The 13,436-nt window shown below is 41.1% G+C and overlaps 1 protein-coding gene across 6 annotated transcripts in view; it reads left to right on the top strand.

Annotated features, from left to right (window-relative positions):
• Positions 1-254: 254 nt before the first annotated feature.
• The window catches only part of LOC128744326 (serine/threonine-protein phosphatase PP1-beta catalytic subunit), a 148,213-nt gene continuing 135,031 nt past the window's right edge, over positions 255-13,436 (top strand). Inside the window, exons 1-2 of one of the 6 annotated variants that reach the window (XM_053841231.1) lie at positions 255-394; positions 1,184-1,584. In XM_053841231.1, coding sequence (XP_053697206.1) covers positions 1,533-1,584 — 52 coding nt within the window. In that variant the 5' untranslated portion in view covers positions 255-394; positions 1,184-1,532. The other 5 variants (XM_053841226.1, XM_053841229.1, XM_053841227.1 and 2 more) reach the window with 5 other exon arrangements.

Below are 13,436 nucleotides of genomic sequence, written 5' to 3'. Positions count from 1 at the left end.
TTGCAATTAGCAATACTTTACCTTGCTTGGTTCTTACCGTTCTTACGCCTTACGCACATCAGCGATGTCTAGGACCCCTCGGCGGACCTCGAAAAACCCTGACAACATATCGTTTTGGTGATTTTCGTCGACGGACTGACAGCAAATCGGCAAATTGCATTCATTTTGCGCTGGTGTGTTTGTGCGCATTCCGCAGCTTAAACGATAAGATTTTCCACGAGTTGCTGCCTGCCAGCCTGTGTTCCAGTCGGTCGATTATTCGCTGTGCTGTGATTCGTGCTGTTCGTTTTTCATTCATTCGATTGCGAGCATTTTCCGGGATCGGACGTAATAGTGAAGTTGTGCGGCGCGAGAAAACAGTTTTTGAAGGCAGGCGAAGAAAATTAAAATATAGGTATTAAATTCCTGGTTTGAATAGAGATATCTATAGCGCGGATTAGACGCCCGTCGTTCCACCAACGTGTGACTGCCGTCTAGCTTCTTTTCCGGCTAGTGGAATTTGACGGTACAAAATTTCGGTGCAGCGGTGTGCGACTGTCATCGTCTGCTGGTGAATGTGGTTATGTATGTGGTGAATAATTGTGTAGTTTCGGTTCTATGGTCTGGTTCAAATGGTGATCTATATTTCTTTTTTCGCGAAAAATTGCAATTGCTTGCGCGAGTTTCGGCATTTTTGTGCGATATTGAATCAGTGAAAAAGGGCGTGAAAATAAGTTGGTTGCTATCAGCGGTTGATTTTGCTGCAAAGAAGTTTGATTTTCTAGTTTTACTTCGGGTGGCAACTCAATCTTTGGTCTGTGGATCTGATTAAAAAAAACGAGCTGAATATAAAATTGGGTTGCACAAAAATGGAATAATATTCGGTGTTAGCTGGATCTTTCTTTAATCAAAAGTGTGAGCTGCATTTACCATACGCCGTCTCCAGTGCTAATTTGCTGAGTCAATTGGTTTAATGCCAAATTTAGTAGGCGGTCTTGAAAAAAAAAACAAAAATTTTCAACGCAGCAAGAAGAAAAATTGTAAGCTTTCGTGTTAGAAAGAAGCAGCTAAAAGAAGACATTCATTTTGCAGATGTGCAAAAGAGAGAAGGAAAACACAGTTATTAATAAACATCGCATTTCAGTTCGCTTGATTTTTACTTCAAAATTTTCAGCTTTCAATCTTCCCTTTTCTCTAGCAACAGGCGCGACTAAACGAAAGAACCGTGTCTATTTGCCCTTCTAGTTAGTGGGTTGTGGTCGTGTGCGGTATAGTGATATATTTTTTGGCTGATCACCAGTTCAGTGCAGTGGCACCGGAACCAGGAAAGTGGACGAAAATCGACGACTTTCGGTGTGAAAAACTCTGTACGGTGGTAGTTTAGGGTGGAAACAGTGTAACCCGCTGACGTTGACGTCAGCAAGTTTAACACCGCGACGACTGTGTGTGCTTCCAGAGCGGAACTAATCTATTCTTGACGATCGCTGAGCCAGCAGCTTGGACGGCGCAATTCTCCATCTCTAGCAAAGCGAAGGCAGCAAACGACTGCAGCGATGTCCGACTACGATCTGGACGTGGACAACCTGATCCAGCGGCTGTTGGAAGGTAGGAGCGCACTTTGATTTTACTTAATACCATTTTTTGGTTCAATCAAACAGGGTTTTTATTTTTACTACTACTCTTAAAGTTATGATTTGCCAAATTCTGTTTTCTGATTAGGTTATTTTCTTTTATTGTCTTGTTTCCTGAATGCTAACTTAAAACACAACGTCTCTAGAGAAGAAAGTCCTGTATCTACCCACGGTTCTCTAATCACACATTGCATTCTCTGTAAATATCTGACTCATCAAAGCCGAGCAAGTCAGCATAAACAACATATCTCTGGGCAGAACTACTGCTGTCGGTGTAATCATTATCATAATGAGAGCAAAGAAAGAAAGAAAGAAAAAACAGAAACAAATCTGAAGAACAGTGTTACGCGAATAAGCAGGAGAGTCTCGCGAAACATCACTCGCGGCATTATTATTTTTTTATTAGCACAAAACACAGCAAAAATAGCGCCTTGGATCGACTCGGTCCTGCTGGTTTCAGTCGGGTCTGCCTCGCTTCCTCTGTGCTTTGTGTTGGATGAAAAGGGAATGATCCTCAGAAAACAAGGCTTTGTTTGGTTGTTACCTATGCTCTAATAAGATAGAAACACATTTTAGCGTTAACTGTCCCTAACATTATCCTATTTTTACAACTATCTGATTGGAATAAGTTATAATCATTTCATGGATTCCTGCTGTCAGACAGAGTAGCAAATCGATCTGCCGTAAGGGAAAATGAGTAGTAATTAACTTTTTATCGAAAAGCCCCATTTCGAAAACAGTTTTCGGGCTTTGTTTTATGGAATATATTCAATTCACTGCATTCTTCTTGCCAATCTGAACACAGAGAATATATTTTCATGAACAGAATTTTTGTTCCAAACTTCTTTTGAAATTTACAGAATCAATGACGACCCATTTAATGTTCATTTCCGGACTAATCACCGCAACATATGAGTCACAACGACAAAATTACATAACATTTGTCCATTGAGAAACTGTGAAATGGGATTTTTCGAAATTACCGTCCAGATTTCTAAGAGTCTTTAAAAGTCTAATTTTCAATGTGAAGCCTCGAAGAACCAAATCTTTTTAAGAAAATATTAGAAAATTTTCTCAGCAATCCAGAAAAAATATCATGCAAAAGTTTTCCGCAAAATTTCCCACGATGACGAACAACCCCAACGATAAGACGAAAAAACTAGGTTATATCTCATGGAATCGATTTTAGTTTAACGGGAGTAACAAATCGTCACGTTGAAACTGCCAAAGTTCTTCTTTACTGCTTGCTAGTCCGGACAGCATTCCTTCGTGGGCTCTAACAAGACGTGCTGCTTGTTTTTTTCATCCGTCCACTAAGCTTATCGTTCAAACTATCGCAGTGCGGTTTTCGCACCGGCTGGAAGCATTCTGTATTCAAGAAAGGTGATAGACGTGATGGCCCAGAACTACAAAGGGCGTTACATCACTCTTTATGCCTTGCTCTACGCTAAGGTTATTTGATATCATCACGTATGGTGCGCTTTTCAACAGCTGCAAATATTACATTTCGTCGGATCTGCACTGATTCTATCCCAAGCGCTCGACAATCACCAACTTAGCGCAAATCTCTTCAATGTACTTGTTGAACGTGATTGGTGGGGCACAAGTGGACGGGGCTTACACCGATCTAAAAGCGGCCACCGGATTCTTTTGACAAAACTCAAAAACTTAGACTGCTTTTGTAAGACAGTTTGTAAAAATTGTGTAGTAGCTTTCAGCTCAGTTCTCAATCTGTGGAATGCCACAAGGTAGTAATTTGGGACCATTACTTTTTACGCCTGTTCATTAATGTTGCTACTTCAGGATGTTCTCCAAAAAATTCTTTTCGAATGACGTTAATCTTTTCAATATTATTTGAAATACCTACTACAGATTGCGTTGATTCAGTCAATTACCAATTTTCATAATTAGGTCAAAATCTTGCAAAGTTTTGAAAATGGGTCAAATTTTCAACAGATTTATGTTTCTCCGTTTCATGAAAAAGTCACCACATCTTATTGTTGTCTCATGTTGTATGTATGGTATGTATGGAGCTAGCCACCATCACCTCAAGGGTTTTCCATTGTATGCAAGTAGAATTACTGCAGAATCGAATTTATCTACCTAGCAACTTTCATGTCAATGCTGTTCGTGAAGGACCAAAAGGGGTTGGGTTGCTCTATAAGCAATGTCGCTTATAAGACACTCCTTCCAGCATAGACTTCCGGTTTCTAGATACATAACTTCGCCGTGCAAACTTATCTTGCGTGATGATTTGTGTGCTAGAAGGGCGCGTCAAAATCCTCTCCGACCTTATATGACTTGGGCAGTTGGGCTGGTTACCACATCCCTCATCCAGTCTTCGATTCATTCGATACCCTGATGCTCCTTCCCCTTTACGATAATGATGGTATATGGCAATGTAATAAAATATGTGTTATATGAATATACATTATATGAAGATATATGGACAAAAATAGAACACTCTCACCAGCAGTCCTTCGAATGAAATAGAGGTGCATTATTTGAGTTTACATGAGTGCTTCCATTATTAATTTAATTTGTTCTTCTGGTATCCATGAGCATTATTTAAACTTTCTTCGGCCCGAGTTTTCACTGTACAGTAGGAGGAGGAAGGCTTGCTTCGCGAGCTAAAACGAAACAAAAAATTAAAATAACTTATGTTAAGCTTACCTATTAACAAGGTCGTGTGGCTCAGCCGTCATCCAAACCTGAAGTTTTGAGATCAGGCAGCCGGGGACCACCCATCATCGCACCCCCTAGCTTGGCTACTCAATAGAGCATTACCGGGTAAGGCCACGTGGAGGCGCTAGGAAGGGGCTTGGGATGGCGGAGCTATGTTGGACGCTTCCTTATTTGCCTTCCCCATTTCATACCCACATCTCATTGTTGTCTCATGTTTCCCAAAAACTGCCCATTCCTTGGACCAAATGGCAGCCAAATATTTGTCAGACGACAACTCGGTTGCATTTCTACAATAGCTAATGAGCTATGGGATTCTTTGGGCCTTGACCCTCTCTATCCCATGGTAGCACTGGTGATCCATGATTTACGATACTAAAATCAGTCGATAAAATTTTAGAGGCTTTTAAATATGGATATTTCTATCTTAGAAACATAGTAGAAACATTGTCGTTTCAGCTGTATAGTTTGGTTTACGAATTGCTTATTAATTAGTGACTACTTTAGATGACTAAAAACTGTAAACCACCCAAATACCCCTGGGACAGAGAAGGTTAAATCGCTACATTCCTTTGTGCGGCCCATACTTGAAACCCATTCCATCATTTGCAGTATTTTCCAGAATGGCTGGATCGCTGGAGTTAAATCCATGTAACAAAAGTTTGTGTGGTTTATCAGAAAACCTCTGCATTGGCGCGATATTCGACTTCTTGGCATGCTTGGTAATTCTGAAACCCAGAAAATTCTGCAGCTCAGATGAAGAACATGCGAGCAATACATAAGCATCGATAGCACCTTTTTTTGGTCGACCACTTTCACGACCTTCTTTAAAAATCATTTTGCTTGTTATACTTGTAAATTATTTAAACTACTGAGACTAACATTAAGTTAAATGGAGTTTTATTTTAGTGAAGAAATAAACATATCATTGAAATACTATAAAAAAAAAACTAATGATCCGATAATTCTACCTTGCGGAACTGCTATTGTACTGACTGGTTGCGAAGAAATGTAGAAACACTGCTTCATATGCAATAATTTATTGCACAAGTACGATCCCAGCAACTGCACCAATTTTTACAAAAAACGTTCATATAAAATTTCCGATTTCTTTGAACTTATCTAATTTCAAAAATTCATCTTTTAAACCAATGTTTGTTTTGAAAATACAAAAAAAAAATTGACAATAAAAAAAAATTAAAAAATATTTTCTGATAGTACAGTCAGGTCACCCATAATTAATTATGGGTTATTTTAGCTTTATCTGCCGATTGATGCGTGAATATTATACCAATCTATACTTATAAAAATGAATTTCTGTCAGTCTGTCTGTATGACCTTTATAGATTTGGAAATTATTGAACCGATCGTCGTGAAAATTTGTATGCAGGGGTTTTCAAGGCCGTGGAAGGTTCTTATAATGGTTCGAGACCCCTCCCCCCTCTGGAAGCGGGTACTACCACACAAAGGAAACACAAATTTCTGCATAACTCTAGAAACGATCAAGTAAATAAAACCAAATTTGGCATGTGGCGGTTTTTGGAGGCAGGATTTTTTCTATTGTGTTTTGAGACTTCTCTCTGCTCTAGGAGAAGGGACTCCCATACAAATGAAACACCAATTTCGGCATAACTCAAGAACTAATCAAGCAAATGAAACCAAATTTGGCATGTGGAAGTTTTTGAAGGTAAGAAATGTTTCTATGGTGATCCCTCCTCGTTCCGGAATGGGGAGCTCCCATACAAACAAAATACAAATTTCTGCATAACTGGAGAACTAATCAAGCAAATTAAACCAAATTTGGCATGTGGGAATACCGAAGTATTACGATAAACTATCGCTACCTGTTTTTAAATGGGCTGTGATCACACGAGAGGACATTGCAAAAAAATTGTCATCAATTTTCTTGCGGAGTCCACGTACATTCCAGTAGTATATCCACATTGGATATTGGATGTTTATAGAACATCCGCTGAAGTCTAATTTAAAAAAATCTTTAATTGTTGGCTTTAATTATTTCGTACCACATTTTGCTGATGTTGATTAAGAGGAGTAAACCGATATGTGACTCGTATTCAAAATAATCTTCGCATGCAACCTAAACAATTCGGGTCGTTCGTGAATACAAAGCGAAAAGAAAGTGGCTTTCCATCGTCTATGTTCTTGAAGTCTATCGCCAACAATGAACGCGAAAAATGTGATCTTCTTGCCGAGCAGTTCAAACAGGTATTCAATGATTCCATCGCTTCCACTGCACAAATTGAAGACGCCAGTAACATAGTACCACGTGATATTTTTTCGTTCGAGTTACCACATATAAACGCGGACGTCGTAAAAGCTGCTTTGGATAAACTGAAAACTTCATACGCAACTGGTCCGGTTGGTATCCCTTCTGTTGTTCTGAAACGGTGCAGTAACGTGCTTAGTTCGCCAGTTGTGAAACTTTTTGATATGTCAATACAGCAGCGCATATTTCCCGACCGTTGGAAATTTTCCTATCTGTTTCCAATACACAAAAAAGGCGACAAACGCGACAGTACTCACTACCGCGGGATCACGTCCATGTGCGCTTGTTCAAAATTATTTGAAACCATCGTAAATGACGCTTTATTTGCTTGCCGTAAAATTTATATTGACGCTGACCAGTACGGTTTTTTCCAAAAAGATCGGTGACCACAAATCTGATGCAGTTTATTTCCCGCTGTTTGCAAAGTCTGGATTCTGGCATTCAAACCGACGCCATTTTTCTGGACCTGAAAGCTGCTTTCGATCGAGTAGACCACAGAATACTACTTGGAAAAATGGAGCGACTTGGTGTGTCCCCGGATGCCCTCTGCTGGCTTAGATCTTACCTGACAAACAGGAGGATTTCTGTCAGAATCGGATCGTCTGTCTCCAGCTGCTTCTCCAATCAATCTGGAGTCCCACAAGGCAGCAATTTGGGCCCGCTGCTTTTTCTGATTTTTGTAAACGATATCTCACTTGTGCTTCCACATGGTTGTCGACTGTTCTATGCGGACGACACAAAAAATTTTAAAGCCATTACGTGCCTAAGCGATTCTTTGGAGCTGCAGGGCTATTTGAACATGTTCGTGAGTTGATGTGTTGCAAATCGCTTAACGCTAAGCATCGAGAAGTGCAATGTGATTTCGTTTTATAGAAAACGTACGCCTGTTGAATACGATTACACTATTTCCGGCCACCAGCTCCTCCGAGTTCAGTGTATAAAAGATTTGGGAGTACTGTTAGACAATGAACTTTCATTCAGAAATCACTACGACAGCATTATCTCGAGGGCCAACCGGCAGCTGGTATACATTTTCAAGATAGCCGATGAGTTTCGTGACCCACTGTGCCTAAAATTATTATACTGCTCGCTAGTGAGATCGATCCTCTAAACTAGTTCTATTATTTGGTGTCCTTATCACGCTAATTGGTCTCGCCGAATTGAAATGATTCAGAAAAAGTTCATCCGTTACGCTCTTCGCCATCTCCCATGGACCGATCCGCTTAATTTGCCGCCCTACGAGGACCGCTGCCGACTCCTTGGTATTCAACCGTTGGAGCTGAGACGACGAATCGCACAAGCGGTTTTTGCTGCGAAACTTCTAACCAAACCATATCGACTACCCGACGTTGCTTGAACAGCTGAGCATATATGCTCCCGTACGACCGCTACGCCAAAGAAAGTTTTTACACCTGGAGCCGCGAAGTCACTTATTTGGACAGCATGAACCCGTACGTTGTATATGTCATAGTTTTAATTAAATGTTTGAGATGTTCGATTGTAATGCTCCAATTCATATTTTTCGTAATCGTTTGCTCAATGTTTTTCTTAGAAATTTATATAACTTTTATTCATTAAGACACAATGTCAGATGGATCAGATAAATAAATACAAATACAAATGTTCCGACATAGCATCAAACTGACGGAAATCGGTTGGGAGATTATTTCCAACGGTGTATCGCTTGTCGAAAAACCGAAAGTTGGGTTGTTTTGTGACATGTCTCTGTTTACTAACATAGAAGAATTAATATTGGCGATGTTCTGCTTGGTGAGGAATCACCTAGATCAGGGTTGATGCTGTCAGGAAAAAGTTAATTGCATTAGGACGCCTCACTGTTAAATTAAATATTCAATTGAACCGTCGTTCTGAGCTAACATGCATTTAACCTATCCTATTAATTAGGCTGTGACGAAAATTTATTTTGAACTGATCTTTTCCGTCTCCCTTAGAAGGAAAATTTCCTCACAATATCACTATATCGGCATATTTCAATATTAGTGGTTCATGCATCTGCGTCAACCTCCATTTTCCATTCTGTTACCAAGGATTGATCGCAGAATGTTTTGCTCAAAAATCTCAAGCAGTCATCCATCAGCTTGTTTTAGCGTCCATGATTTAGGTCCGTAAAGTACCATCAGAAGGATAAGTGTTCTGTAGAGTGCCAGTTTTGTGCGAAATTGCAAACTACGGGATTTCAGCTGACTATCTAATCCTTTTCTGTGCTTTTCGTATTGCAGCATTTGAGGCAATGTTAAATAGCAGACTAGAGAATTAATCCTTTTGCTTCAGTTCATCCAGCGTGACGAAAGTGACTGAAGTTACCCGCTATTCTAATGCATGATTTTAACCCATCCAGCTTCGCACGAATCAGTGTAATTAGTTTCGTTGGAAAACCATGTTATAGCAATATCTACCACTGTTCATTTCGTTTGACTGAATCGTACGCCGCCTTGAAATGCAATGCCTTGAAATGAGTCGGCAAGTTGTACTCCCGGAACTTGCTTGGTACTCGCCGACGAAGGACTCCGCTAACGGTCTCGGTCCATAAAATAGGATACGGGAAAGCATTCGATAGGCAGAATTGAGCAATGCAATGCCTCGATTATTTTTACACTCGAGTCAACCACTCCTCCAGCATTTGGTCTTCCTCCCAGATCCTGACAACGATCTGGTGGATTGCTTCGTACAGCCGCTCGCTCCCTACTTTTAGAAGTTCAGCTGGGATACCGTCCTTCCCAGAATCCTTACCATTTTTCAGCTCATTGATTGCCCTCTTAACCTCTTCCTGTGTTGGTGTCTCCACAACTTGGCCATCGTTCACAATTCGCTTATCCTGCTGCTGCTGATCTCCGTGTTTACTTCTCCGTTCAACAACATCTGGAAGTGCTCCTTTCACCTGGCTGCTACCGCTGTTTTGTCAGTACACAGGTTGCCAGCACTATCATTGCACACCACAGGCATGGCGAAATTCCTGCTCTTCGCCGTTTTGTAGAAATTTCGGGTGTCGTTGCTGGCGAATCCCTCTTCTGCGGCGATGAGCACAGCCATGGAAGTTCCCTCATTCCTCTTATATCTTATATCTACCCTGCTATTCTGCAATCGGCAACCGAAAAAAAGCCTTGGGTTTAAACGTCTTTCTAAGACTTGACCCTTCTTTATCGACAGACTTCATAGTCGGCTATTAGAGTACAGGATAGTTACAGGGCTAGTGCTATAATCCTTCTGACTCCATCTAGCAGCAACGTCTAGCCGAGATTCGAACATATGACGACTGGCTTGTTAGAGCAGCATCGTAACTCGAAACCAAGTAAGCGGTCCATCAACGCGACCGTCAACTGCTGGATGTTGAAACCTAGCGTCCTTTCAGTGTGAGCATTCGCCGCGTACGACAATCTTCCGCGAATCTTACACATGACGAGATAGTGGGGTCAGAGTCGATATTTAGCCCCTGAAAACACCGCGTACATCGTACATTCATCATCTAAATGTTGCTCTAGATTGTCTTTGGCATCAAGTTCCTAACTATTTCTAATCTAATCTAATCTCACACTAACGCAGCCAATTCTTGAAGGCATCCTGGAAAATGACGATTACTTGAATCAATCATTTTTCTTGTCAACGGCCAGGCCAACTGCGCAGCATGTACCGCAGAGAGAATTCCAAGGAATCAAGTGGAACCAGAAAAAAAAACCTAATTCCATTAAACTGCTTGAAATCAAGGGGAAGGAAGAAGGCGTGGACCTCCCGTATCAAACGCTTCCCATATACATAGATAATGATTTATTTACAGTCGTTGGGAGTATCTTTGCTAATAAAGGTTAAGTGATACTCCGGACCCTCAGGGATGAACTAATGGCATTTAGACCAGAAGCCAGGCTGCAATTGGCCAAGCATACAGCGCCTTATTTCGCTCTCTGAAAATAGACCAGTCCGCCAAAAATATTAGTTTAAATCATATAATACTTGAAAACAAAGTCGTGTGGCTCAATGGCCGCCCAAAACTACATTTGTAAGGTTGGGAACTGAAAACCGCACGACCCCGCACCTCCCAGCCCGGCCACTCAATTATACAAATTGAAGTAGGAAATGACCAGCTTCGAATATGAACAAAAACTCACCATACGACACCTTAAATCACACTAAAGATTTCAAAATAGATCCATGTAATCCAAATTAAGTACCTAGAACTACAATGGCCAATTTCGGACGTGGTTTTATGGTATGATTTAACCTTCTGTGGCTGAGGTGGTAGTCTGACAGACACCAGAAATCAGAAAAATTCAACAGTTGCGTTATGTATTGTATTTTTATACTAAAGTTTTCATTGTCTTCCCGACTCATATCTGCGTTCTAATTACATCCAACAGGTTGTTAAAGATATATACTCAATTCTAAAATAATAAAAATTAGAATTTACGTCATTCAATAATAGCAATTATTAAGCTAAAGTTAGGTGTCCAGCAGACCACCACGTCAGCATAATCGTTTAGATTAGGGCACCTCAACCGCAGAAGGTCAAGGTGCCGCACGTTAAGCTTCTGTTCATGGAAGAGACTGAGCATGAGCATGAAGCATCAAGTTCCTAACTATTTCATAGCAAAATTTAAATTCTACGATGCACGGTTCATAAACCTGATTTTATTTGAAATGATAACAGAAATTCTCGTATTGGTTAGTTACTATTATAATGAACAAATGCCATCTGCAGCTCGCGAAAACAATATGCTCTAGTAAAGAAGCCATCGTCATTGGAAAACGGTTTAGTGCGGCTGCTTCTGAACCATTTTTCTCCGTAAGTGATGCTGCTGTGGAAGAAGAGCGTTACAGAGTCGTGATAACTGTCTTTTGTGGAAAAAATTGAAATTTCGAACTTGGATGACCAGTTATTATCTCAAGGTGGCGTGACATGCCATACAATAAGAGCTCGGTAATTGTACAGCCAACCGTTTTGGTGCTATATGTTAATCGCCTAGGAAGGTTCGAAGGGAATATGAGGGGAAGGCCTAGGGAATGTACTGTTAAATGAACAGAATGGAATTCAATTTACCGGATCAAGCCTCGATTCCGCAAAAGATCGAAAACAATTCAGGTTAGGTCAATGTCAAGCAATGGGCTAGTTGGATATATTATTACGAAGGTAGTTGTGTTTCATAGAGCCAAAATAATAGAATTATATTGATTTTTTTTATTCTATTATTTTCAGGAAAAAATGGTTTTGTCCATTCTTCTATCCTTTGATGAGATTCAAGCAGAATCTGTCGCTAATTCTATTCCAAAATAGGATCAAATGTGTAACATTAATGTTTGAAAACTGTTTTTTCGCATTGACGTCATGAATAGTTACACCATTATGGTTATTTACGCTGGATTTGTGTAATCGCTGAGCTACTCATTACCAGCTACAAGTTCCGTAGCAATTTACCTACTGAGAGGTACAAGAAAAAATGCCAAAATACAGAATGCTCTCGCACGTGCAATGTTTTTTCACCCAACCGTCGTTACCATGGAATGACATAGTTGTTGCGGTGCATAGAGTGGTGATACAACAACAACAACCACAACAGTAGCAGCAACAACCATACGAAGGCACTTCTCATGCGGAGTGAGTGCTACTACTACAAGTGGCACTGACTAGTGGCTGACGACTAATGGCACACACAGGAGAGCAGGAAGTGCAGTGTGGAAGAGCGATGCAATCCGCGCCAGCGGCGGCAGGCTAGAAAACACCTCTCTATGGCGCTGGTTGATGCACGACTGTAGTGGCGGTCTATATCGCAGCACCGCTTGGCGATCGATGGCTGTTGCTGGATTGACACAGTCGTCCGTTCGTCCGTCGGTAGTGTGCCGGTGGGTGTGCGAATCAAAATAAAATCAAACTTCGAAACACGGTCATTAGTAGTAGCAGCACACAGCACACTTAGCATCCATCTCTACTATACGGTTTCGAGGGCGGTGAAAGGAGGAAACACACCCGGTGAAGATCTTTGTCTAACTTGCCATACTTTACCCCGTCCCGCCCAAAGCATTCATCCATCCATGACTAGATTCCGATGAGCATATAGTACTAGCGGACGAAGAGCAAAGGGAGCAGCAGCAGCAGTAGCAGGTTTGCTCGCATTTTTTCATTCGGCATCTTAATTTCATTCAATTCAGAGGAAAAGAAAAAAGAACCAGTTACAGAGTAGCAAATGTACACAAACAGCAGCAGCAGCACCAAGTTGAGTAACTCACTGTGTAGTGTCGTCGTAGGAGCGACAAATATTTATGCTGATGAGCAGCTACACGTTAAGGTAGTAATACAACAATGAACACAATCTCGCACACGAATGATGCCAACAGCGCCAAGATGGTCTGGGTGTTTCCCGCACGACGGAGACGAATGGCGATAAATTATCATCGCAGCTTGGATACTACATGGATGATGTTGGTCGGTCGGTCGGTCAGGACAGGATAGAAGTGATCTGTGTATCTGCGCGCTAGAGGAATGGCGACGCGAACTGTTTGCCGGAAGGAGAAAGAAATAAAAAAAACAGTTACTTTGTGAGTAACGAACGAACGAGCGAGAACGCAACCGGGTTCCAAACAGTTGGACGGGGAGGAATCGATGCACAGCAGATGAGTCTGTCGAGAGACACATAACAACAAGGGTCGTTGGGCGATGCGTGCACAAGTCGTTCGCAAAATAAAGGATGAATGTTTGTTCGGAACAAGTCTGGAATTGGATTGAGCAATATTTTCGTACCCTTGTTATACGCTGCAGTTTGATATTTTATACTAGCGTTGTGTAATTTATTCGTCTAGAGGATTGGCTGTTCAGTCTTTGAATGCAGTGGACGATTTGTTTTCTTCTACGC

Source organism: Sabethes cyaneus, chromosome 3, assembly GCF_943734655.1.
Source record: "Sabethes cyaneus chromosome 3, idSabCyanKW18_F2, whole genome shotgun sequence".
Classification (NCBI taxonomy): domain Eukaryota; kingdom Metazoa; phylum Arthropoda; class Insecta; order Diptera; family Culicidae; genus Sabethes; species Sabethes cyaneus.
The sequence above is the reverse complement of the archived record's forward strand: the minus strand, read 5'-3'. Positions and strand labels throughout refer to the sequence as shown.